We start from the raw sequence: 24,111 nt of genomic DNA on the forward strand, positions 1-24,111 counted from the left end.
GGTTCAGTCAAAAAGCAAAGCATCCTTCAGAACATCAAACCATACAAGATTTGGACAGAAATCAGATCCAGCCATACCTTCATGCCTGTCGACCTTGCATGGTCAACAGCTGCAGCAAGATCACTATCTGAAGCCAATATAACTTTGTCATGATCTTCATCTTCATACTACAAGCAAAAATTTAACCGGCTAGCATCAGGGGAAAAAGAAGATATTGGCCTAACCATGCAATAGTAAATACTCCTCCGATCCTTAATATATGACCTAATTATTTAGTTGATTGTAATCCTAAATATAAGACATATTTGTCATATTTATCAATTTTTCTTAAATTACCCCTATAGATACTCCCTCAATCATAATCAAGTAGAAGAGAGAGAGAGGATATTACGGAAGATAATTATGATATTTTAGGAAAAACATGTCATATTTCTTATAATTAACTAATTTACCTAACTTCCTTAATCTAATTAACTTAGTTAAATAGGTCTTATATTAAAGACTAGAGGAATACTATATCTTGAAAGGTCAAAAGATACCAGAATTTGGGGCAGGTTGTTCGGGTCAATTTCATTACCGACTCTCTGAATGATAGCAGTTATAACCTCTGTCAAATTCCGAGTATCTGAACTTGCAAGCAACCATGTAAAGTTAATCAAACAATGATTATTTGTACAAAATCAAAAGAGGATCTAGTTTACAACAACAGTACTGTCAAAGTCAGATCTTTGAACATGACAATAAATATAGATTTACACATCAATTTGACAGGGAAATAAGATTAAGCCAGATTCAAGAGTGAGACTCATGAAAGAACCACAGGGAACAAATAAACAAAAGGCTGAAACCACCTTCCGAATGCTGTCAAAGATAACAGGAAGACTGCACTTAAATTCAAAGCTCTAATCTGCAACACGATATTGCATACCACATGTGAATCGATGCATCCGTCCCTTCTTATCTTGTATTTTGAAGGAAAACGTATTTGTCATGCTTGACGAAAGATAAGGAAGAGACTTTGCAGTATCTCCTCCATCAGAAGCCAATTTCAAGGAACCGTCACTGGCACATTATTGATAAAATTTGAGTATTAACTAACAAGTGCATTAAAAAATTGGAATCTAGCACCAACAATGTGTATATAACCTTCTGGTGTCATCATCATCATCGTTTGGAGTTAACGCCATGGCTGAATCCCAAAATTTTTGCATCAGGGTGCTTGCAGCTTCAGTGTTAAAGCTGCCACTATTTCCAACCTGCTTAAGAAGTAAAACAAAAAGTAGTGTCGTATCCTAATATTACAGAAATATAAAACAAACAAAAAAAATTCTGGTGGCATAAAGGGAAACTTGATCAACAAAACAATGACATACTGAACTTTTGGGGAAAAAGTTGAAGTTTCTACAGTACATCACAAAAGCTATTCAGGAAAAAGTTATCACATGTTATTATAGTGATTATTTAATGGTCACCAAAAAACAAATGATAAGCCGATGACAGCAAAGACTAGAATGAACATGCATTTGAAATTTAGGAAAAAAGAAAGTCTTTATAAAGATTAACATTTGCGTGTGTTCAGATTAAGATGAATGGAATATATATACACTGATCAATTCGTCTGGCAAACAAAATGATGCAGCAAAAACGTATTAGTACATATATAGACCTTAAATTGAAAGAACAAAACATCCAAAATCACCTAAAAATTAGTGCATACATCTCATAAAAACAAGCTTCATGCCTAACTAATCTAAATTCAAGCAACTTGTATTCCGAAGAGACTAAAAAGATATCACTGACGTCACAGTATAAGGTAACACACCTGACTTGCTGTTGCCACAGCAGCATGAGTAACATGAATCACATCAACTACAGAAACTACATTGCCATCTGTTTCAACAAGCCAAATATGAAATACTCATGTACAAACGTCTTCAACATTTCAGCCAAAGAAAAACCATCCTGAGCATAGAATGCTACCTCTATCAACCACAGGAAGATGTAAAAATTTTCCATCATGCATAGTGTGAAGTGCATCAACAATTGGAGTATCAATGGTTGCACATTGTGGGTTGGGAGTCATGACCTGCAAAGTATATTGAATTATATTAAAAGACAGAAAAATGAGAACGATTAACTTCAGAATCACCGCTCCTTTCTTCAAGTACATGAGAAGAGTGATGTGGTTGTACATATTATCGTATTAACACATATGGCAAAATCTAACAATGGTTAGAGCGGAAATGAAAGGAAGAACTACCTTCTCAACAAGAGTTGACTCTGGTTGAAGATTTTGTGCAATTACCCGCATCAAGATATCCTTTGAACTGAAATAGCATAGGTTTATTTAACAAATATATAAACGAACACAAAAGAATATTGTTCCGAAATTACAGCAGTGTTAAAAAAAAAAAAAGGTCAAAATATAGCCTATCTTAAATAAGAGGAGGGGTGGCAATTTTAAGGGCCTAAAAATTACGTAAGAATGCCATGAGATTTTCCTTCAAGTGTCACAATTGCACAGCTTGCACGAAGTTCAAGCATCTTCTTTGTTGTTGTCAAAACTGATTCTGTTGGTGAAACTGTTACAATCCTGAAAAATTCACGAGCTTGTTAAATGGAACCAGCACAGTAGTTGCAAACATGCAGACATGCAAATAAGGTAATTCTTCTTCAATAAAAAAAAAAACAGAGAGAGAGAAAGTATTACCTACTTTGAATTCTCAGAAATGATTGTAGACAAAGAGGGCTTGAACATCCGCTCCCTAAGAGTCTCAATGAATGTGTTAGGGCCTACACAGTGACCAAAATAAACTCAGAAACTGAGAAGTCAGAAACTAAGTACAATAAAGATTTATCCAATAACGCCCTGATCAGAAACCACAGAGTAAAAAAAGGAATGTTGAACAAACCAGAAGAAGATGTCCCCCAATGTTTTTCAACACCTTCAACAGCAGCAGCAATGGCATTTCCTTTTTCAGCCGCCCTTTCCATGCGCGCAATAGCATCATATAAGCACTTTGCTATGTCAAGCAAGGCAACAACTTCTCCATTATCCACCACCGGTAAATGTCTGAATTTCCCTGCAAACAAGATCAGCTATCAGCTCTGTATTCAAACGGTGAGATTTCAAATAGCAACAATCATGAAAAGGTATGCATGCGGTGTGCCTCCCTGCACAATACCAACCTTGCACCATCTTTTGGAGGGCTTCCACAGCAAGAGTATCAGAAAGGACGAATATTGGATTTCTTGTCATAACCTTTGAAACAGGTGTCTCTTCAAGATTAAGCTCACCAGCAATAACTCTTGTTGCTACATCCTTTAACCACAAAATAAGATAGAAACTAATATCTGTTGGAGTACAATACCAGGTGCAAAATCCAAATGTTTTATGTGCTTCCTTCAAAGTGAAACAAAGATAAATATGACTCATACCTTGTCTGTAAGTATTCCACAAAGCAAAGCATTAGAATCAGTTAACAACAGGGCATCAACTCGGCGAGCAGCCATCCGACGGCAAGCTTCAGACACAGTAGTTGTGTCAGGTACGGTTAAAGCCTTTGATAGTCGTAATGATTTCACTGTCCGCTCTCCTGTTAATCTGATAATCAAAGTCCAACCCAGAGGAATGTTATGAAGTGATTTGAACTAATAAAGTCAAACCAGTTAATGAGAAAACGCATATAAAGTCCAATTCATAATTTTGTTGAACACTGACATCTTGGAGACTGATATTGGCAACGCAATTATGGCACCTGCCAACCTGAATATCTATCTCTAGTAAGCGCAAAGCCACGGGCGAAAACTTAAAAAGTCAAACGATCAAGACCACGGAGAATGTCATATTTCAGACGAATATATCTCGAAGAAAAATTTCATTCTAAAATTTCTCTATAATTTCAAAGCATTATTCAGACCATATTGACGATGAAAAATCTTGATTCTCCGATGCGTAACTCATCAAACAAGAGATAAGGCAGGGAGGTTAACAGAATCAACTATAAAGAAAGCAGAGAAGATTGAACAACAAGTCGGGGACCATATCGCCACTCAACCACAAGCATAAATTAGGGAACCGCAATTCACTTTTTTAGCAAAAATGTTAGGGAACTCAAAATAACATAGCAACCCAAGAACATACGGCGGGCGCGAAGAGGATAGAGATTTCCGGGGCTTAGACTCAGAGGCTCCATTCTGAAAGGATTTTCTCCTCCCCGGCACCGACGACAGACTCCTTCGAGAAGAACTGCTTTGACTAGCCATCTGCGAAAGCAACCGGTCCAATTCCTGCAACCATAGCACCATCAAAATACACAATCAAATTTCAAATTAGATGAAGAAAAAGTATTGCAAAGGGCCAAAAAAAAATGAATTTCTTTTCCCAGAAGAGACGAAAAAAATTATTCCCCGTGTCGAAAGTCGTTTATCGATTATGGAATGCTTCCATCGAATCCAAAGGGAGCCATATTCCAAAATAAAAATCCGAGATAACACAGGAGAAAGAAACTCACCGAGAACTATAACCCCCAGCTTCTGTATCGAAAGAAGGGGGGGAAGAAAGAACAAAACAACAGAGAAACAGTTGACTCCCGAGAGAAATAAATTCAAAAACCGCCGATGAAGATTTCGAGCTCGATAGCGGGGGACGTCAATCGGAAATAGAGAGGACGAGGGAGTTAACGGATTGGGGTGAATCTGGAAATTGGAACAATGGCCCTCGGGAACCTCGTCGGCGAAAGATTCCCGGGGAAGCACACCGGCGGGGACCGAGCGGGAACAGGGAGGGAAGCGAGAATGTGGAGAAGAAAGAAAGGAGCCCTGCAAAATGGGAATTGAGAGCCGAGAAAATCAATCCGAGTAAATGGGAGCAATCCACGTCAGCAGTTCCCTGTCTGAAGAAGAAAAGTAACTCCGAAAGTCCAAGGTCCAAACCCATAATGGTTATTAAAGAGGTTTAGATTGCTACTAATTAACCATCTGTCTCTTCTGGTCAAAAAAAAAAAAAACCATCTGTCTCAAGATTTCATGCTCGGATTACGTTTTCCCCGGCTCACATGCTGCGGATTCTTTGTAATCTTTGTATATGTTATACTTTTTTAATTCTAAATATAAAATTTATTTTTTCGACCAAAAACTAAAAAAAAATCACCTAACGCAGTTGGTACCCAAACAGTCCGAATGTCCTATTATACACACTAACACACTCACACACCCATTTGATGTGAGGCTTGAGAGCACCCACAAATATAAAATTTATTACATTATAAAGTAAGTCTGATATTTAAGATCTTAGGCTTGGTTAACACTTAGTTACAGTCTAAACAATTTTCAAGTAATTTAAACTATTCAAATGACTTTTTTGAAAATGAAATGGGTCAAAAGTGATGGACTGTGGAGCTAAAAAAAAAAAAAAGATACGCCCGTGCAAAAAATGGAGACCTAAAGGAGAAAGGAATTAATTCAAACATGTTATTAAAATTGTTGTCATCACGGATATCAACATTTTAAACCGTATTTGAAATTAAAATAGGAATGAACTTATAAATTTATGAGTTACATAGTTTTAATTGAATTAGAGTTGTCAGTACTCGGAAAAAATGGGAGCCTCAATGCCTAATGTGGTCCTTTTTTATTTTATACATTTTTAAACTCACTGGAGTACTGGACACACAAACGCAATAGCATTAAACTCCAGCCTAAAATTTCATTTAGGCGTAACAGGAAACAATGTTACTAAAACCTCGTTTGGAATAGTTAAATATGTTTTACATAATATAAGATAAAACTCTTTTAACATATTTATAAATTATTATTAAAAAATTATTTATAAACTATTTTAAACGAGTCCTAAAACAACTTGTCATCGTGGATGTATGGGCAAAGGACAAAGGTGATGGTGTAATCCATCCCAAAAATCCAAACAACGAATGGATGGCTGAAATTTGCAGCGAGCTAAGAACCGCGCGAAGGGATCCCCCAATCTCACAATTCGGGCTTCAAACCCTGCGTACCACAAATGCACGTGAGTCCTGGATTTTATAGCCTTCTTTTTTCTGCTTTAAATCTCTGCTTAAATTATAACTAGTGCGTTGCACTGGGTTTACTTGATTTATTATTATGTAATGAGAATTTTTCTTTAGAATTTTATGTATTGCTTAATTCGTTTGGTTATAAACATACTCCTTCTTAATATAAGATATAATTGATAAGTTAATTTCGGTCCTAAATATAAAACACATTTTCCATATTTATTAATTTTTTCTAAATTACTCCTATAGATAATCCTTTAACTATACTCAAGTAAGTGAGGGAAGAACGATATTAAGGAAGATGATTATAATGTTTTAAAAAAAAACATGTCATATTTCTTATAATTAACTAACTTATATAATTTCTTTAATATAATCAAATTAGTTAAAAAGATCTTATATTAAAAATCAAAGGAGTGTCTTATTTACATAATAGTTTTTTGTGCTTTCAGAGATAATATAGTATATTACTATATGAGGTTGGCCCATCACTGCATGAATATAATATGCAGACAGCGACGGAATTTTTGTGGTTGTCACCTTATTTTGCTATTTGTTTTATCTCCCATTGGATTGTTCTTGTACGATATATATATTTATATATAAAAGAAGGCTTTAGACCCTAGCAAAAAAAATAGACGAGTTATGGGGAGTACATCGTTTTCCACTCAGATTCTCATATTGGAAGTAAGGGTGGAAATAGGTCAGATGGCTTGTCAGAGGCTTATGGCCTAGCCTGTTTTAAAATAGAAAAAAACTCAAGCCTTTTTGATGACCTGTTTGGCTTAATAAGCTAGGCCCAGACTGGAACAAAAAGCCTATTACAGGCCACAAGTCAGGCTCAAACCAGCATAATATTAAACAAGTCTAACCTATTAAAGACAAAACTTGACCTGACCTGTTTTTACTCCTAATCGGAAGGACACACATTTAACAAGGAGGGGTTAGCAATCCCTTCCTTTACAAATTGGCACGCCACTTTTGTTTCTTTCTCTTGAAATGTAACATGCCTGTAGCCCCAAAGAATGCTGCATAAACCTTTTGATCTGCGTAAATGGTAGGCTGCATCTTTTGTCACCAGATACCTGTATCATCATGTCAATTGAATTCTTTGCATCCGACTCGAGAATGACTTTCCTAAAGCCGAGATCCCCCGCTTGGTTAAAACCCTTAAAGATAGCTCAATTCTCAGCTTCATAAGCACAGCAAAAGCCCAAAGACTGTTTAAAACCGGCAATACACTTTGTCTGGATAGAATGGCTGAGTAAGAAAAAGGTGTAAGGACATAAACAGAACATAGCAGTAGCCCAAGTTGGAGGGAAGACCGATTCTAACTTGGACTTTTCTACAGAGACTGGGCCAGTTAAAAGCATCATCCTGGTGAACATGAAACCATGAAACACTAAGCCCAGTTAGCTTAGAAAAGGATCTACTGCAAATTGCAGTTGAACCCCTCTGATCCCAAGCTCCCAAATGTACTTTTATTATTATTATTATTATCAGATTCTATATAAAATTAATGAAATATTGATATCTTACAGATATAAAATAACATAATTTTAATTTTTTTATTTTTTTAAATATTAATTAAAACTGCACGCTTCTATAGGTCATTATGTATGTGTATGGTAATTCAAACTGCACACTTCTAAAATATTGTTCTTTAGAAAATTGTAAAAAAAAAAAAATTACACAATTTTATGATAGTAAGATATCAAAATGTCATTTATTTTATGTAAAATTCAATGAGCAATAAAAAATTTATATATTTGGGAGCTTGGAACATAAGAGACTCCTTGCTTATAATTTCATGGCACTATTGCTTGCTTCTGAAGAAACAGAATTGCTCTCGAAATAAATACTATATTCGATCCTAATTATAAGATCTTATTAGTTAATATTTGGGAGTTGAGGAGTTCATATGGTGCTTGGGCTTGGGTGTTTCTATTCCTTGTAAGAGAGAAGGAATTGCTTGTAAGAAAGATGAATCCCAAATAACCAAAGAGAGTGAGCGAGCTTTTGTTGCTTTTCCGAAATTTGTTCCTTTCTTCCAAGGATCGTACTTCATACAAGGTCAAAAAAGTATCATACTTTATACAGATAACCCAAGCAATCAATTAAGAGAAGCGTCTTCCATACTCTGCTTATTTCACGAAACTCTTTCTCCGTTTTCCTCTTCGACTTGTCGTTCTTTTGTATCCAACACGATACAAAAGGATTCTCCAACCACTCACAGTTCTCGAGGCCCCAGAAAATAAAACAGGCGATGGATAGCTTCATTTGATATTATTTGCTCTCTTTTTTTACACGTGTCAATGTTACATCAAGTTATCAACTTCAACTAAAACTTTTCTGGTTCCATGTACCCGTTATTTCTAATATCAACATAGAAAAACTTTAAATTTTATTAACTTTTCATCTTTATACATGCGGTTAACCGAATAATCGAGCTGAAACATTTTAATTAATTCAATTATCACTGAAAACCAAAACAAAAAATCGAATACTCACCTTTACAGAGAAATATATCAAATTACGCCTACTACTTGAAGCGCTGCTTTAAACTTCTGCTTGTTCACAAAATTAATTGGTCCTAAGTATGCTTCTGATCTCTTAAGCTTTTTTTTTTTTTTTGGGCCATTTGAATCCTAATGGCTTGAAGTTACACGTTCAGTTGAATTAATGGTCTTTTATTTATAAGAAAGCTTATCATTAATAATTCTTTTATGATCTTGAGATCATTTGACAACAGTTAAATTTTAATATTATGTTTTAAACAATCAACTGTCTAGTATTTACTTTCCTAGTCCCTAAACTTCCAATAATATTTGATCAAAAAAAAAATTCCAATAATAATATAATATTACTCAAAATGAACTATAATTGTCAACTAAGTTGTGAAGTGAAGATCAAGGCATGATAAGTTTAAGGGGCAGTCATGTTGTGGGCCAATTTTCCAATGCAGTCAATGATAGTCATTACTTAAAGGGCAAGGCATTCTTCAGTCATGTTGTGGGCCCCACAATTTGGTGGGTCGGTACCGACGGGCCCAAGGCCCAACTCATGAGGCTCCCCCCAACTCACAAATATAAATGAATATTAACTTCAATTGCCTGCCTAACACAATTTAATATTCACTATGTTTAGTACCTAAAACCTTTATCATAACATTAAAAAGAGAAGAAAAGATGAAAATGTGACGGCATAAAAAAGAGAGAGGATATTGTTAAATAATGGTAATTCGAATAGTATATTAAACAAACAATTATATTATTTTGCACTTAGTTGTCCGTTTCCCTTTCTATGCTCAAAATCCTACAGTGGGAAATCATGTTGGTGACATTGCAACATATTGAGAAGCCTTGTGTGTCTCCACAAATGTGAATAATGGCATATCATTGGCTCTTATTGGAACAAAATATAACTCATATGCCACTTTTTCTATGTCTCTATTTCACTCAGTATCAGAAAAAGGTTTATGGTATTTCAGTGGCAGCACTGAAATTTTATATGATGAGGCAGCAGGATCATGGTCTTAAAGCAGTTCAAGTGGCATTTTGTTATTAATTTCTAAAAAGGATTGCCCACCATAACTTTTTAGTTGTTGGAAGAAGGTGAGTCTGACCACGAAGATGAGAACTCATTAATACTGCCTCTACTATTTAGTTGATTTAGATAGATTGATGAATTCCGATAAATTATTCAATTAATTAATGTAACATGATCTTTTTAAAATATTCATACATGATATTAAATTATATATATTTATGAGTTAGATAAATTAGTTTGAAAATAATAATAAATATAAGAAACAAAGTAAACTAAGATCTTATATCTCGGATCAGATAGCTTATAAAGTAAGGACGAAGGGATATGTATGTATATAATGATTCATTGTGGAGTAGAGCTGAGCAATAATTGTTAATTCTCTTTATCTGACTTGGAAGCATTATTAAGAAAAGAGAACAATTGGAAAATTGGTGGGGAAGGAAGCCTAAGCGTGGGCTTGGAAATAGTTATGATGGAAAATATAAGCAATAATAAATGAAATATAGACTTGGACGTCTCAACCATTGTAACCTTCTCCAGACAGATTTTCCTCTATAAATTGCCTCTGCTTTCTTCCCTGGCAAACTGAGCCTACTTGAAGCTCCATTATTCTTCACCTTGCGGTTCATTGATAGGCCAACACAAAGAAAGAAAGGCCATCAAGCAACGTAGAGTTCTTCTGTCGAGGTAGTGATTCTCTCTAGCCTTGTTCATGCTAATTAAATCTGTAGGTCTGGGGAGAACATGTCGATGTTGGGACGGCTCAATCAAATCAAATCTCTCAAGAGTTGGGTCCTTTAATTTGATTGAGCCGTGCCAATATCGAGCTACAGCTTTCATTCTCTCTTTTTCCAACAAAAATTTTCATCACCCCATATGGTCGAATTAATTCCTTTAAAGTTGTACTTGGGTACGATGATTGAATTAATTTATTTTAAGTGATTGTATGTTGTACGATGTAACTCTGTGAGATGAAATTTTGTCTCACACAACATAAAATAACTTATATTTTATATAATTATGATAGTTTCCAAAATAAATATGGCTGTATTGATATTAAAACAATCTCAAGGGTTATTAATTTCTTCATTGAATATAAATTAAAAGATATTCCCCCATCCTTTTTTATAAGGCCTGATCATCTACTTTATAATGAAATTAAGAAAATTAGTGAATTAGTTAATTGTAAAAAAATTTACGAATTTCCAAAGTCACCTTTTAATTTGTATAGTTCATTACGGGAAAGAGGGAAATAGAAAAGTTATTATTTAAGCTAAAAGTGAAAAAGACAAGTATTTTTCAAATGAGTCACAAATATTTTGTTATTTTTTTTTAAAAAAATTATATTAAGAACCCATAGTTAGGATCTTATAAATTTGACTAGAGCGAGCACAGCATTTGTTATGTTTTAGTTATATTTTTCTGACAGTAATTATCTCTTTTTTCAATCAAGAGATAATAGCTATTTATCATTACAATAGAGTTTATTGAAATTAATAAAGTCTATTACTCGTTATTATTATTGTTGTTTTGAGATTATACTTGAAGAATGATGTTTCATTGGTATCCATATGAGATTAATATGACACAACCTTGCCAAATCATTCGACAAATAGTGATCGAAAAGTTGGTGGGGAACAGGTTATGCAGATAGGGTTTTTTTTTTTTTTTGAGTAAAAGATAGAGTTTTGATTTTATCATAGGGGACGAGCCTTTCTTCTAGCTAGGCGATATTCTTATGGAATTAATAATAAAAAATTCCTTTAATAATATAACTAAAAGTATTGTATCACTGTATAGAAATGCTTTCTTATAGTAATATTTTAATGTTCAATGATGGTGCATTCATTTTATTATTGTCGTTGCGTGCACACCTTTGTATTCAACTATTCATGATTCAAGTCTTGTTCCTAAGTTTGGGTGCGTGGTGACGCAGCAAAAATTTGGAATTCTGAAATTGAATTAAATTCTTATCTGTCAAAAATATAAGCATTATCGTTAATATATCTTCAACATTTATAATGAAAACCTATTCATTATACAAATCATTGCTAAGACTCTATACATATAAGATCTGTTTGATTACTATACTATTTCATTATAACAGCATTTTTTTTATTCCAATTTTATTTCGTTATAACAGCATTATTGTTAATACTTCATTATATAAATATATCTATTGTCAGCTATAGGTTTAATTTTTTTGCTAGTATCCTCTTTAATCATGGATTTTGTATAATGAATGGGCGAGCCTCATCTAGCTCTTATTATAACTATACATACATACATATACATATATATATATGTACTACCTCCGGTCCTTAATATAAGACCCTGTTTGACTTTTATTTTGGTCCTAAATATAAGACCTCAATCTACTTTGTCTCTAATATTTATATATATTTTTTCTAAAGTAGCTCTTCTAACAATGATAGTTCTAGTTAATATACTTGATTAGCAAGGATATTTTAGGAAAGACAACACCTATTTATGACAAATAACTAACTCAACTTACTTCCTTAATCTCCTTAAATTAGTCAACTGACTCTTATAATTAAGACCGAAGGTAGTATAATATAAACCAGTTATATTATAATAAACAATACGATTCATTTGCGAAAAGCACTTGCGACAAAGCTATACGTATGTATCCGATATTTCTACCTCTATGAGAAATAAAAATGAACATTATATTGTCTTTTATTTTCATGCAAATAAATGGCACAAATGGATGAAGACTAAGGCGGAACAAGATTAAAATATCGTAAATATATGGATGCCATTAGTTGATAATTAACATTTATGTATAGGTAAAGAGTCTCTCCACTTTTCTTCTTCTTTATTTCCATCCACTTCCCATCTCAACTATGATGATTAAAGGTTTAACGCACGGTCCAGATTTTATGCTTTTGAAAATAATTTTACAAAGTATTTTTTATTATTGTTTTAAGTTATACTGACTAAAATTTAGTAGTTTTATTTGATTTCATTTATTTATTTTTGAAATTTTAATATTTTATTTATAATTTTATAAATATGAAATTTGAACCGTTAAAATCTCAATCTTATAACTGGAATAAATAAGTAGACGAAAATAAAGTAAAACGGACGTGGAGACACCTTTGGCCATTTATGGATGCCCCTATTTGAGTGAATTATCCAAAATCAAGTCCACATGGATATATTCAGAGGAGAATCACTGGTAATATAATATAGCTAAATGTGTTCACGGAGGAGGAAGATAGGAGAGAGCCAAATAGACAGCACTGGAAGCATGAACAGGGCAATGAGGAGGGGCCTGTTCTTCGCACTCATGGGATTTCACAAAGCTTGAAGAAGATGAAGAACAGCGTCCAATCTCTCCTTTGCAGAATATTCCGGCGACCAGAACACTTGGGAAGTTGGCATAAAACGGGTAGATATCAGTATTAGATGTTCCAAAGTAAGATTGGCCTCGAGAAGCACAAGCAAATATTAACCCACCAACAACAGTTTCTTCACTTCCCATGAAACTCTGCTTCAGCCTTGTCAGATTCTCAAATGCAATTTCACTTGTGGTTCGTGCAGTTTCCATATCTCTGTGGTAGAACAGAAACGTGTCTCCTGCCCTCACCCCTACTCCTTCCACCACAAAGTACTCTCCATCTCCCCTATTTCATTCAACTACAACAAATCAGTCACTCGCTCTTATCACAATTCCTTCTGAATCATTATTATCTTACCCAATCACTTGATGGAACAAGGTGGATTCTGATACTTTCTTGATCAGTCTTCTATTGCCTGAGTAATACCTTCTTCCATGTGACACGCCTATGTACAAATCAGGATGCCTGTCACTCACCTGCACCATGTGACACTCTTCGATCACTTTGAGATCATATATAAGAAGAAGAAAAAGAAGAGTGGGTTGGTATGAGTCTTTGAACATATATATACTGTTTCAAGGAGGGTTTCTATGACGGCCTCAAAAGTCAATATCGTATTGAATCCTTCCATGAGAGCAGAGAAGCAAGTCCATTTGATGTCACCTTTGACGAGTACATCGATCACCTCAAACCTCGGCCCAAATGGCACTAAACCCCCTGCCATTGCCACATGAAACCTAGTCTCTCCTACGTCTGTTGAAGTAAAAACCAGATTGGTGAAAAACAGATAAACTCAAAAGAGTTACATAGAAATAATGGAATCAGAGTGTTACCAGGAGACTTGTGACTGTCTTTGGCGAATACGAGGGCGACGGCATCGAGTGCGTATAAATCAGGAGGAAGATTAATTGTGTAATTCCGACTGTTGAACAGAAAGCAGCCTCCACCATCCCCAGCCATCACTGTTTCTTTTCCTATTGCTTGATCTGCCACGTAATATTTATACTTGCATTGTTCAGCAAAATCAGAATATACATCATATTACCGGATTCCTCCCAGCATGCAGGTGACTCACCCATTGTTGCCATAATGTTGTTAATGTCACTTTTACGATCCTATGTAACAGGAAAAATAGCAAAATGCAATATATTCATGTCATTTTTTTAATCAGTAACTCCAAAAGAAGCTAATCATGGGGTGAAAAAAAAATGATCTCACTCCAAATATTATGATAGCAGCAGGTGGGTGATTTCCAAAGACAGAGTAAGCAAAGGCCTTGATGTGTCTCACGAACTCATCAACCATGCTGATTCCAGGATCCTGATCATACGTCACAAATTTCTCACTCACTTTCATATTAAATAGTCAGGTTTATTTATAAAAATTGCATGAGAGCTAAACAAACAATGAATCTAACTTACATTCTTTGGGTGAATCAACGGTATTGCATCCACTTTGAGACCAGGAACATATCCAACCACCAAAACCATGCCTCGATTAACATCACTAAATCCATTAGCCTCGCGAGGATGAGGGCCTTGGTAATCAAAGTAATCCCATTTCACCTGCAGTTTCTCCGAAAATATACTCTGAATTAGACATCTGTCAAAAAGAAAGCTGAATAAAGAACATGACACAGGATAGAAAAAAGCTTTAATTACTTCTCGAAGTTGATTTGTGAGAGCTTCCGTTCCCATCACTCCATTCCCAATGTGAGTGACTAAAGGAGTCTTGCTTCCCAGCCTTTGACTCAACTGTGCTCACAAAGTTAAGTCACTAGTAACTCCGTAAATTATGCAAAAATCGAAACAGAAATGAGATATTAGAAGTATAATACAAGAAGGTGAGCGGCTCTTAAGCCGAATTGTTCACTGATGCAAGCTATGGCAAAGTGTGGACGAATTGGCTTGCTCAGAACCTTCTCAGTGACCTCTTCAACAGCCCCCTGCAAATCAATGTCAAAAGAGGAGATCGTAAATAAGGTGAAGTGAACAGAAGGGTAAGTAGGAGTAGCAGAAGAACTTACAAGAAGAGAAGGATCAATGAAAGGGCTGAAGCAAGCATGGGACGTGAGAGGAAATGAGAGCAGATTCGATGCCAAGTTTTGCTGACACAAGCGGCATTTGCGAAGGTTGAGGCTGGTAGTCTGTCCAGAATGTTGTGAAGAATGTCCTCTTTGCACCCATAGATCGGGGCTGCTTCCCTGCTCTCCATGTCTCAGCTCCCACACTGGTAGTTTCATGAAAAGCAATATGTGTTTATATGGATGATAGATGGATAGAGTTGGTAATATGGGTTGAACCCACGGGGTTCAATCCGCAAAAAATAACGGGTTAGCCAACCTGTATCGTCAGGCCTGCAACCTGCTGCTGGTTAGCCCGCCAACCCGCAGGCTAACCCGCATATTTTTTTTTTTAAAATTTTTAAAAATTATTATAATTGTATTATTATATATGATATTATATCTAAAAAAAATAAAAAAAAATACCTATATAATTTATTTGATATTTCCAATCAAATATTTCAAGAAAAAATAAAAATATCATTATATTTTTTTAAATATTGAATAAAAAATAATATTAAAAGATTAAAAAATTAAAAAAAAATAAATAATTGTTGGCAGTAGAGCTGGTAATACGGGCTGGGCCCGCGGGCCCAGCCCGCCAACCTGTCAAAAATGGCGGGCTCGGGTTGGCAAAATGCCAGCCCGCCAAGGTGCGGGCTACTCCAGCCCGCACCGTTTTCAGCCCGCTTTTTTTTTTTTTAAATTTTAATTTTTATATAATTTCTAATATGTTATACAACATAATTGGAGGATTTTAACCCCCAAATTTCATATTTACATCTTCTCATCCATGTAATTGCATATGTAATACATACATAAAAGATCTACTTAATTAATTTGGATAAGAAAAATAGTCAAATTAATTATTTAGAAAAAAATATGTGTTAGTTTTTCTAAAATATCTTCTCAAATTATAAATTAATCCTCACATTATTTTATTATAACTCATTACTCAAGTTTAAAACTCCAAATCCAATTTTAACATTACAAACTAAGTCCAAACTTATACAAGTAATAATTTTTTTTTTTAAAAAAAAAAGTTAGGCGGGCCGGCGGGCTAGCCCGCCAAAGTGCGAGCTACTTCAGCCCGCACCGCTTTTGGCCCGCACCGCTGCGGGCTGGCCCGTATCCGCACCGTCAGCCCGCATTCCCAGCTCTAGTTGGCAGGCCAACCCGCCAACTCACCTTGGCGGGTTAGGATTGGTTTCGCCTTCAAACGATGCTTTTCAACTCGACCCATATGGGTTGAACCCGCCACGGGCCAACCCCCAACCCGCGGGTTGACCCGTATTACCACTCCTAGATGATTATAGCTTCAAGGGCACTGACGTCAGCGTTCGGCGGGGCATATTTTTGTTTAATTTGCTCATAAAGACTTGAGATTCTAACGCTTCCTCACTTATAGTTAGCTATAAATGAGATTTAAGAAGCTCCACCATTTCAGATTTCCCTATCGATTCTCTATTTAATGTTTTGGATGCTTTGTTTCTTTCCTCAGGTGTATTTCAAATCCTATCTATCCTTTTTTTTCCCCTGGGGTCAGGTCCAATGCATTTAATTCCACCGTACTCCCTTCGCTAGGCAGACCAGTCACCTGCCTTCTAGAAGAATTCTTTGGTTTGTACCCCATAATGCAACTCGCTTAAAAGACTAATCAATAGCTATTTATTATTAAGTGTGACTTGTAGTATTTTTCTCTCCTTCAAAATCCATTAATAAGAATAAAAGTGAAATTTTCTTAAATTTAAAACATATTCAATGAATCAATTTCTCTAATTCTCGGTTTTGTTAAAATAGTTGAAAATGACTTTTTTTTTGTTTTGATAAAAATAGTAAGTCAGATTGTTTGCGTTAGCTTTAGACATACTCCCTCTCCTGTCCTTAATAGGAGAAATTATTAACTCATAAGTTATCTCAAGAATTATTTATGATATTTTTTAATTTTATCCATATTTATTTATTTATGACTACATGAGTAAAGTTGAAAAAAATAATTTAAAAAAGAGATTTAATAAGTTAATTGTGCTCTTTCTTAATTCTGGTGAGATGCTTGAAAGCGATACATTTTGAATCGAATGGGGTAAATATCAAATCAATTTTTTTGGCACACAATTAAATAACTCTTTGACGCCCCTTGGCACACGCGATGATTTGATGTATTAAGCTCTTTTTATAAATCGCGAGTATACTAAAATCATCATAAAGGGAAATAGTCAGGGTCACGTTATTGAAGGTTAAGAAAAAAAATGGTTGGCGTTATATTATAAAGAAAATGCGAACAATGGGCATGTGGAAAATCAAGAGCAGGTAATATACAGATTTCAATAGTTTTAATAAGTATTCATTCAATTTAGATATAGAATCAGTTAATGACTATGGATATGAGTTATTGAGTTTGTGTACTTATTTTTATTACCATAATAGTAATAATTAATCTTTGTCGCATGAACATTCATGATGAAATCAGATTGAGGTGGGTTTTCCATGAATTAGCTTAGGAATCTGCTCTGATGACTCTCAAATCTGGTCCAAGGAAAAAAAAAAGTTCAAAACTAGCCAAATTAATCATAAACCAACATGACAGCTAAAAACCAGCGAGCCAATTTAACACTAAATCAATGAATAACAAAAAATTTATTTTTTATTTTTTATATAAAAAGTATCTAATTCTAACAATTAAATTATATTTAAGTATTATCAAATTTTGAATAGAATTTGAATATAGTTATCCTAACATAATTTTTTCATACATAATATTTGAATGTAAGATATCTCAATTTTCATGAGAGACCTTGAATTTATTCCACTCGATCCAATTACAATTTATGGATGCCAAAAAAATTCTATTTTACTTTTTCTTTTGGGGGGGGGGGACCGAAGCTTCTTTTCTTATTTTCTTATAATTATATTTATCTTGAATGAGATTTTAGTCACTTAGCGATTCAAATTATATTTGAATATCATCTTATAAAAAATAATAGTAAATAAACTAATAACAAAAAATCAAGTGATCCAATTAAATAAAACAAACCCTCCTTCTTTTACATACATAATACAGTGAATATTAGTTTTCTTGGACGGGATCAGAATATACATATATTAAAATATAAAAAAATATGTTATACTAAATACAAAGAAAAAAATTGAGGGGCTGAATTTAACAAAATACTCTATTTAACTTTTTAAATATATTATACCAAATACTAAGCAATAATACAAAAGTATTAAATCAAATTACACATTGCTGCAAAACTCATTTAGTCATTTATATAAATCTTACATTGTTATTATTTTGATTTTTTATACAAATAATCATTTTTATTTTATATAAGAACATACAAATATTTAAGTAAAAACACTCTATCATAACTCTATTTATACATGTCAAAATTTTAAATTATAATATGCACAACAACAAAATGGTTTGCTTATATCAAAAAAGGAGAAAAAAAATCATTTGAAGATTCATGGATTATACCAATATCAATAAAATAAGTAGAATTAGCTTTTCTTTTTAATACAACCCTTTTCAACTTCCTCTCTTTTTTTTCTAAGCAATTATTGCTAGTTCTTTGTTTATCAGCTAGGCATCGCTTCCCAATAAGAGATGTTGAGGGGTATAAATAGGACTAGTTCCTTTAATTTTTTTATGGAGCCAGATCTTGCAGTTTTGGGCTACATTTATTTCTCATATCCCAAGCACAATACTTTCCTTTTGTATTATCTTACTTTCGGGAAATTCTGACCCACCCACCCCCAGGAACTGACCCATACACGCAATTTTCGGGTTAGAAACCCTATTTTGGAAATGGGTGAGGTGAAACACTATTGAGGAGCCACCACCTACGTTTCTATCATCATCCTCTCTCATCTTTCCCACAAAACCCAAATCCTCCATCTCCATCTTTTTCCCCTTCCATTTTCCCTGCACTTCTTCTTCATCCACCTTCATTTCCTTCATCTCCTGACCATTATGGCTGAAGATTTAACTCTGGTTGGAGCTGATTCCAAGGCTATGATGAGCTAGGTCTTTCCAACTCTTGAAGATGGTGGAGTAGCATGAGTTTCCAAGCTTCAAAGGGGAGTTTTAGTTTTAATCTTTAGTTTTTAGCTAGGCATTTATGATTTCCTGGGTTTAGGAGTTGTAAAGTCTTAGTTAGATGCTTTGATTAATTCTGTAATCATTGGTTAATGATTAACATTTGTAATTTGGATTAATTGATGTTGAATTTTGTGCTTAAATATATGCAGTTGCATATATGCTTCTTGTAACTCTCATGATTCTCTCCTGTCTTGCATGGTTATGTTTGATACTGAGTTGATTGTGTGTTACATTGGGCCTATTGCATGATCATTCCAAAGTTACACATTAGGGGAACTTAACAATGCTTTCATTAATGAGTTCATTAATGTAAGCATTGGACTCAATGAGTTATTGAGGTTTTTATTTAAGAAAATCTAATGGATTTGTGAAACTCCCAGTATTTTAAGTGAACTATGATTGCCAACAAAACCATTTTCAAGAGATTTCCTATCAATCACTTCCATTACATCATTATTATCTTAAAAACTCCAAAAACATAGTATCTTAGGTTTGTTTTCATTGCATTCAATTTTGGCACATTTCATTAAATGTTAAAAACCCAAAAACCCCTTTTCATTACTTTACATGGCATTTAGTCTAACTTAGGTAATTAATTAAGACTCCCAAGCGTGAAACGACCCGAGTTGCATTATACTGCATAACTTGGATTTATTTTTGAGTGAGAACCCCAAAGCGAATGACGAAAGGCTCTCTTCAAGTTGTCCAACAACATGAGTGAGCAACAAGTAAGGAGCAGTGGCGCAATCCCCTCCAACACTGTTATCAATCCTAAGGGCTTGAATGCTATTACCCTTAGGAGTGGGAAGCAAATGAAATTCAGAGAAAAGGAGGATGAAGTTATAGATGAGGAGATCTTGTGTGATGAGCTGCCACAAGCACCTTCAAAAGAGAATCAGTCTGAAAGCTCCAAGGAGAAGAGGCTAAAGCTGAAAGAAGCCTCAAAAGAACATGATGGCAAGGGGACAACTGTGGAACCTGAGCCAAGCAATCATGGAGCCTCAAGCAAGGAAGGTAAGGAGGTAAACATTAATGAACTACCTTTCCCTAATGCTTATTTGAAAAATGTGAAAATGGGTAAGGAGAGGCAAGATCATGAGTTGCTTGAGACATTTAGGAAGTTAGAAGTGAATATACCATTGCTTGACCTGATTAAAAAGATTCCTAAGTATGCTAAGGTCTTAAAAGAATTATGTACTCAAAAGAGGAGATTTAAACCTAATGAAAGAGTCCAATTACCCTCTAATGTGTCTGCTTTGTTTAAACCCCAAATTCCTGTAAAGTGTCAAGACCCTGGATCTTTCACTATCCCTTGCACTATAGGAAAGGTTACTATAGGGGGAGCCCTGTTAGATCTAGGTGCAGCCATTAATGTCATGCCTAAGTCCGTATACACATCTCTAGGAGTCAAGACTCTTAAGTCTACCACTGTTGTGCTCCAACTAGCTGATAGGACTATTAGGTATCCTGAAGGCATTATTGAAGACATTTTAGTCCAAGTTAAGGGATTGGTGTTTCCTACTGATTTTTATGTGCTTGACTTGTCTTCTGAACGTGTGAATGATACTACACTCATCCTTGGTCGACCTTTCTTAAAGACTGCTAATACCATGATTAGCATGAAAGAGGGCACCATAACTATGGAGGTGGGTGATAATAAAGTTTCTTTTAACATGTATGAAGCAATGAAACATCCTTATGAGGACTATTCACTTTTGGGGGTTAACATGATAGACATTGCTGTTGAGGATGCATGCTCTGAAGTTGAATTGCAAAATGACTCTTTCTATTCTGATATTTACACTGATGAATCTATTGATGAGGATGAATCCATTTCTTCTTTTTCATCTCTTTACTCTACACCTTCTTCTTGCTCATGTGGTGTGGTGTGTTACATGCCTTGATTGTACTGTGTTTAATTGTATGCTTTCCATCCCACATGCATTTTTTGTTTTCCCTTGACTCCAAGTTAGACTGTGATTCCTCTATTGTCAGTGATAATTCCCTTAGGGAAAGGTTTCCTGTTGTTATTTCAGAAATGGAGGAAGGAGTCATGGAGAAGAATCCCTCTAAAGCGGTTGCTGTAGATCAACTAGAAGTTGGTTCAACGCTTGGAGAGGAAGCTAATTGCAAGGTTGAGGAACTCTCACTGGTTGAAGGAAAGGGGAGTAATCTGTTCTCTCTTGAACTTCATAAATTGATTCCTTCTATTGTGCAACCACCTACACTTGATTTGAAACCCTTACCATCTACTTTGAAATATGCTTTCCTTGAGTCTAATGATCAATTACCTGTTATAATTGCTAACTCGTTGTCTGAGAGTGAGGAAGAGAGACTCTTGTTCTGTTTTAAGGGAGCATAGAAGGGCAATAGGGTGGACACTAGCTGACATACCAGGAATTAGTCCTGCTGTGTGCACACATAGAATTTTACTGAGTGAGGAATCAAAACCAGTGAGACAACCCCAAAGACGATTGAACCCTCTCATATTAGATGTAGTTAAGAAAGAAATAACTAAATTGTTGAGTGCTGGGATAATATATCCAATTTCTGATAGTGAGTGGGTCAGTCCGGTGCATGTTGTGCCAAAAAGAGTGGGGTAACAGTAGTAAGGAATGAAAAGGATGAGTTAATTCCTACAAGGTTCAAAACTCATGGCATGTGTGCATAGACTATAGGAGACTTAATGATGCAACACGTAAGGATCACTTTCCTATACCCTTCATTGACCAAATGTTGGAGAGACTAGCTGGCAAGTCTCATTATTGCTTTTTAGATGGCTTTTCTGGCTATTTTCAAGTACCCATAGCCCTCGAAGATCAGGACAAAACCACTTTCACATGCCCTTTTGGTACCTTTGCTTATCGAAGGATGCCATTTGGGTTATGTAACGCTCCAGGCACCTTTCAAAGGTGCATGATGGCGATTTTTAGTGACCTTTTAGAGCACAATATGGAGGTCTTCATGGATGATTTTACGGTTTATGGGGAGAGCTTTGATCAGTGCCTGAATAGCCTAAGGCAGGCTTTAGAGAGATGCATAGCCAAAAATCTTGTCTTAAACTTTGAGAAATGTCATTTCATGGTGGGTAGTGGCATAGTGTTAGGTCACCTCATCTCTAGTAAAGGGATCGAGGTTGATAAGGCTAAAATTAAAGTTATCTCATCTTTGCCTTACCCCACCTGTCTTAAAGATCTGAGATCTTTTCTTAGGGATGCAGGGTTTTATAGGCGCTTTATTAAAGATTTTAGTAAAGTTGCCTTGCCCCTTTCTACTCTACTTAAAAAGGATGTTGACTTTAATTTTGATGAAAAATGTAGACATGCCTTTGATACTCTCAAGTCTATGCTTGTTTCACCTCCTATTTTGACTGCACCCAACTGGAATTTACATTTTGAACTCTCATGTGATGCTTCTAATTGTGCAGTGGGTGCTATGCTTGGCCAGAAGAGGAGAAGCAATCTAGAGTTATAGCCTATGCCTCTAAAACACTTGACCCAGCTCAAGTCAACTATACCACCACCGAGAAAGAAATGTTTGCATTGTATTTGCTTTAGACAAGTTTAGACAATATCTAATCAATTCTCGAGTGGTTATGTATACAGATCATGCAGCGGTCCGCTATTTGCTCAAAAAGCCACAATCTAAACCAAGATTGATAAGATGGGCTTTATTGCTTCAGGAGTTCGACATTGAGATTAAGGATAGACCCGGGGTAGCGAATCAAGTAGCCGATCACCTGAGTAGGCTACCAGAAGACACAAAGGGAGTAGATTCTTCTGACTTGACTTGTGATTCTTTTACCGATTCAGCTTTATGTTCTGTGGTTACATTAGAGCCTTGGTATGCTAATATTGTCAATTATCTCATGTCTGGACTCACTCCTCCCTTTATGTCTAGATTTCAGGCACAAAAGCTTCGTAGCGAGTCAAAGTATTACATTTGGGATGCCCCTCATCTGTGGAGGATGTGCAGTGACCAAGTAATACGTAAGTGTGTGCCGGAGGAGGATTTTGAACCTATTATTTCAGCTTGCCATTCCATGGTTTGTGGCGGTCACTTTAGTGTAAGGAGGACATCTAGGAAGGTCTTAGATTTTGGATTTTATTGGCCCACCCTCTTCAAAGACTCTTTTATTTTGTAGATCTTGTGACAAGTGTCAGCGATTTGGGGGGTTGGGAAAAAGACATGAGATGCCTCAATAGCCCCTTCTATTTTGTGAGATTTTTGAGGTTTGGGGAATTGACTTTATGGGACCCTTTCCTTCTTCCCTTGGTTTTGTATATATTTTATTAGCCGTAGATTATGTATCCAAGTGGATTGAAGCTATACCTTGCAGAAAAGATGATGCCCCAACTGTACATAGATTTCTAAAATCACACATTTTCTATAGGTATGGGATCCCTAGGGCTATAGTGAGTGATCGGGGAACACACTTTTGTAATAGGATAGTCAATAGCCTTCTGTCCAAATTTGGTGTCACTCATAAAATCTCTACTGCCTATCACCCCCAAATCAATGGCCAAGCTGAAATATCTAATAGGGAAGTGAAGCATATTCTGGAAAAAATGGTCAAGCCATCCAAGAAGGACTGGAGCTCCCGTTTAGAAGAAGCATTATGGGCTTACCGGACTGCTTACAAATCGCCCATTGGCATGTCTCCCTACCGCTTAGTATATGGAAAGCCATGTCACTTGCCAATGGAGCTGGAACACAAAGCATATTGGGCGGTCAAGCAGTGCAACATGAATATAGAGTCCTTTGGCATGGAAAGGAAGCTGCAATTGCAAGAGCTGGAAGAGATTAGACTTGAAGCTTATGAGAACTCCAGACTTTACAAGGAGAAGACCAAATTTGTGCATGATCGGGGTATCTTGAGAAAGGAATTCAAGGAAGGCGATAGGGTGCTGTTATACAAGGCTTGATTTACCTTCAAGCAAGGAAAATTCAACACCAGATGGGATGGGCCATACACAGTCACTAAAGCACACAACTTCG

The 24,111-nt window shown here is 35.5% G+C and overlaps 2 protein-coding genes across 2 annotated transcripts; both read right to left on the bottom strand.

Annotated features, from left to right (window-relative positions):
• Positions 1-26: 26 nt before the first annotated feature.
• LOC114723202 (CBS domain-containing protein CBSCBSPB1) lies at positions 27-4,824 on the bottom strand. The gene is made up of 14 exons (XM_028909358.1): positions 4,515-4,824; positions 4,145-4,290; positions 3,439-3,604; positions 3,190-3,322; positions 2,913-3,083; positions 2,715-2,793; positions 2,480-2,593; positions 2,261-2,327; positions 1,981-2,086; positions 1,823-1,890; positions 1,147-1,256; positions 929-1,062; positions 540-625; positions 27-167 (listed from the first exon to the last, which is right to left on the bottom strand). Exons 2-14 carry the CDS (start codon positions 4,264-4,266, stop codon positions 27-29), a joined length of 1,497 nt encoding a protein of 498 aa, XP_028765191.1. The 5' UTR covers positions 4,267-4,290; positions 4,515-4,824.
• A 7,983-nt stretch (positions 4,825-12,807) lies between these two features.
• LOC114723206 (F-box/LRR-repeat protein At5g63520-like) lies at positions 12,808-16,251 on the bottom strand. Its single transcript, XM_028909365.1, has 11 exons — positions 16,197-16,251; positions 14,973-15,175; positions 14,784-14,891; positions 14,608-14,700; positions 14,368-14,511; positions 14,165-14,266; positions 14,022-14,061; positions 13,780-13,932; positions 13,518-13,699; positions 13,304-13,422; positions 12,808-13,231 (listed from the first exon to the last, which is right to left on the bottom strand). Exons 1-11 carry the CDS (start codon positions 16,249-16,251, stop codon positions 12,808-12,810), a joined length of 1,623 nt encoding a protein of 540 aa, XP_028765198.1.
• Between the last annotated feature and the right edge of the window lie 7,860 nt (positions 16,252-24,111).

Source organism: Neltuma alba, unplaced genomic scaffold (genome assembly GCF_004799145.2).
Source record: "Neltuma alba isolate B1F8T4 unplaced genomic scaffold, ASM479914v2 tig00012125_pilon, whole genome shotgun sequence".
NCBI classification, from domain to species: domain Eukaryota; kingdom Viridiplantae; phylum Streptophyta; class Magnoliopsida; order Fabales; family Fabaceae; genus Neltuma; species Neltuma alba.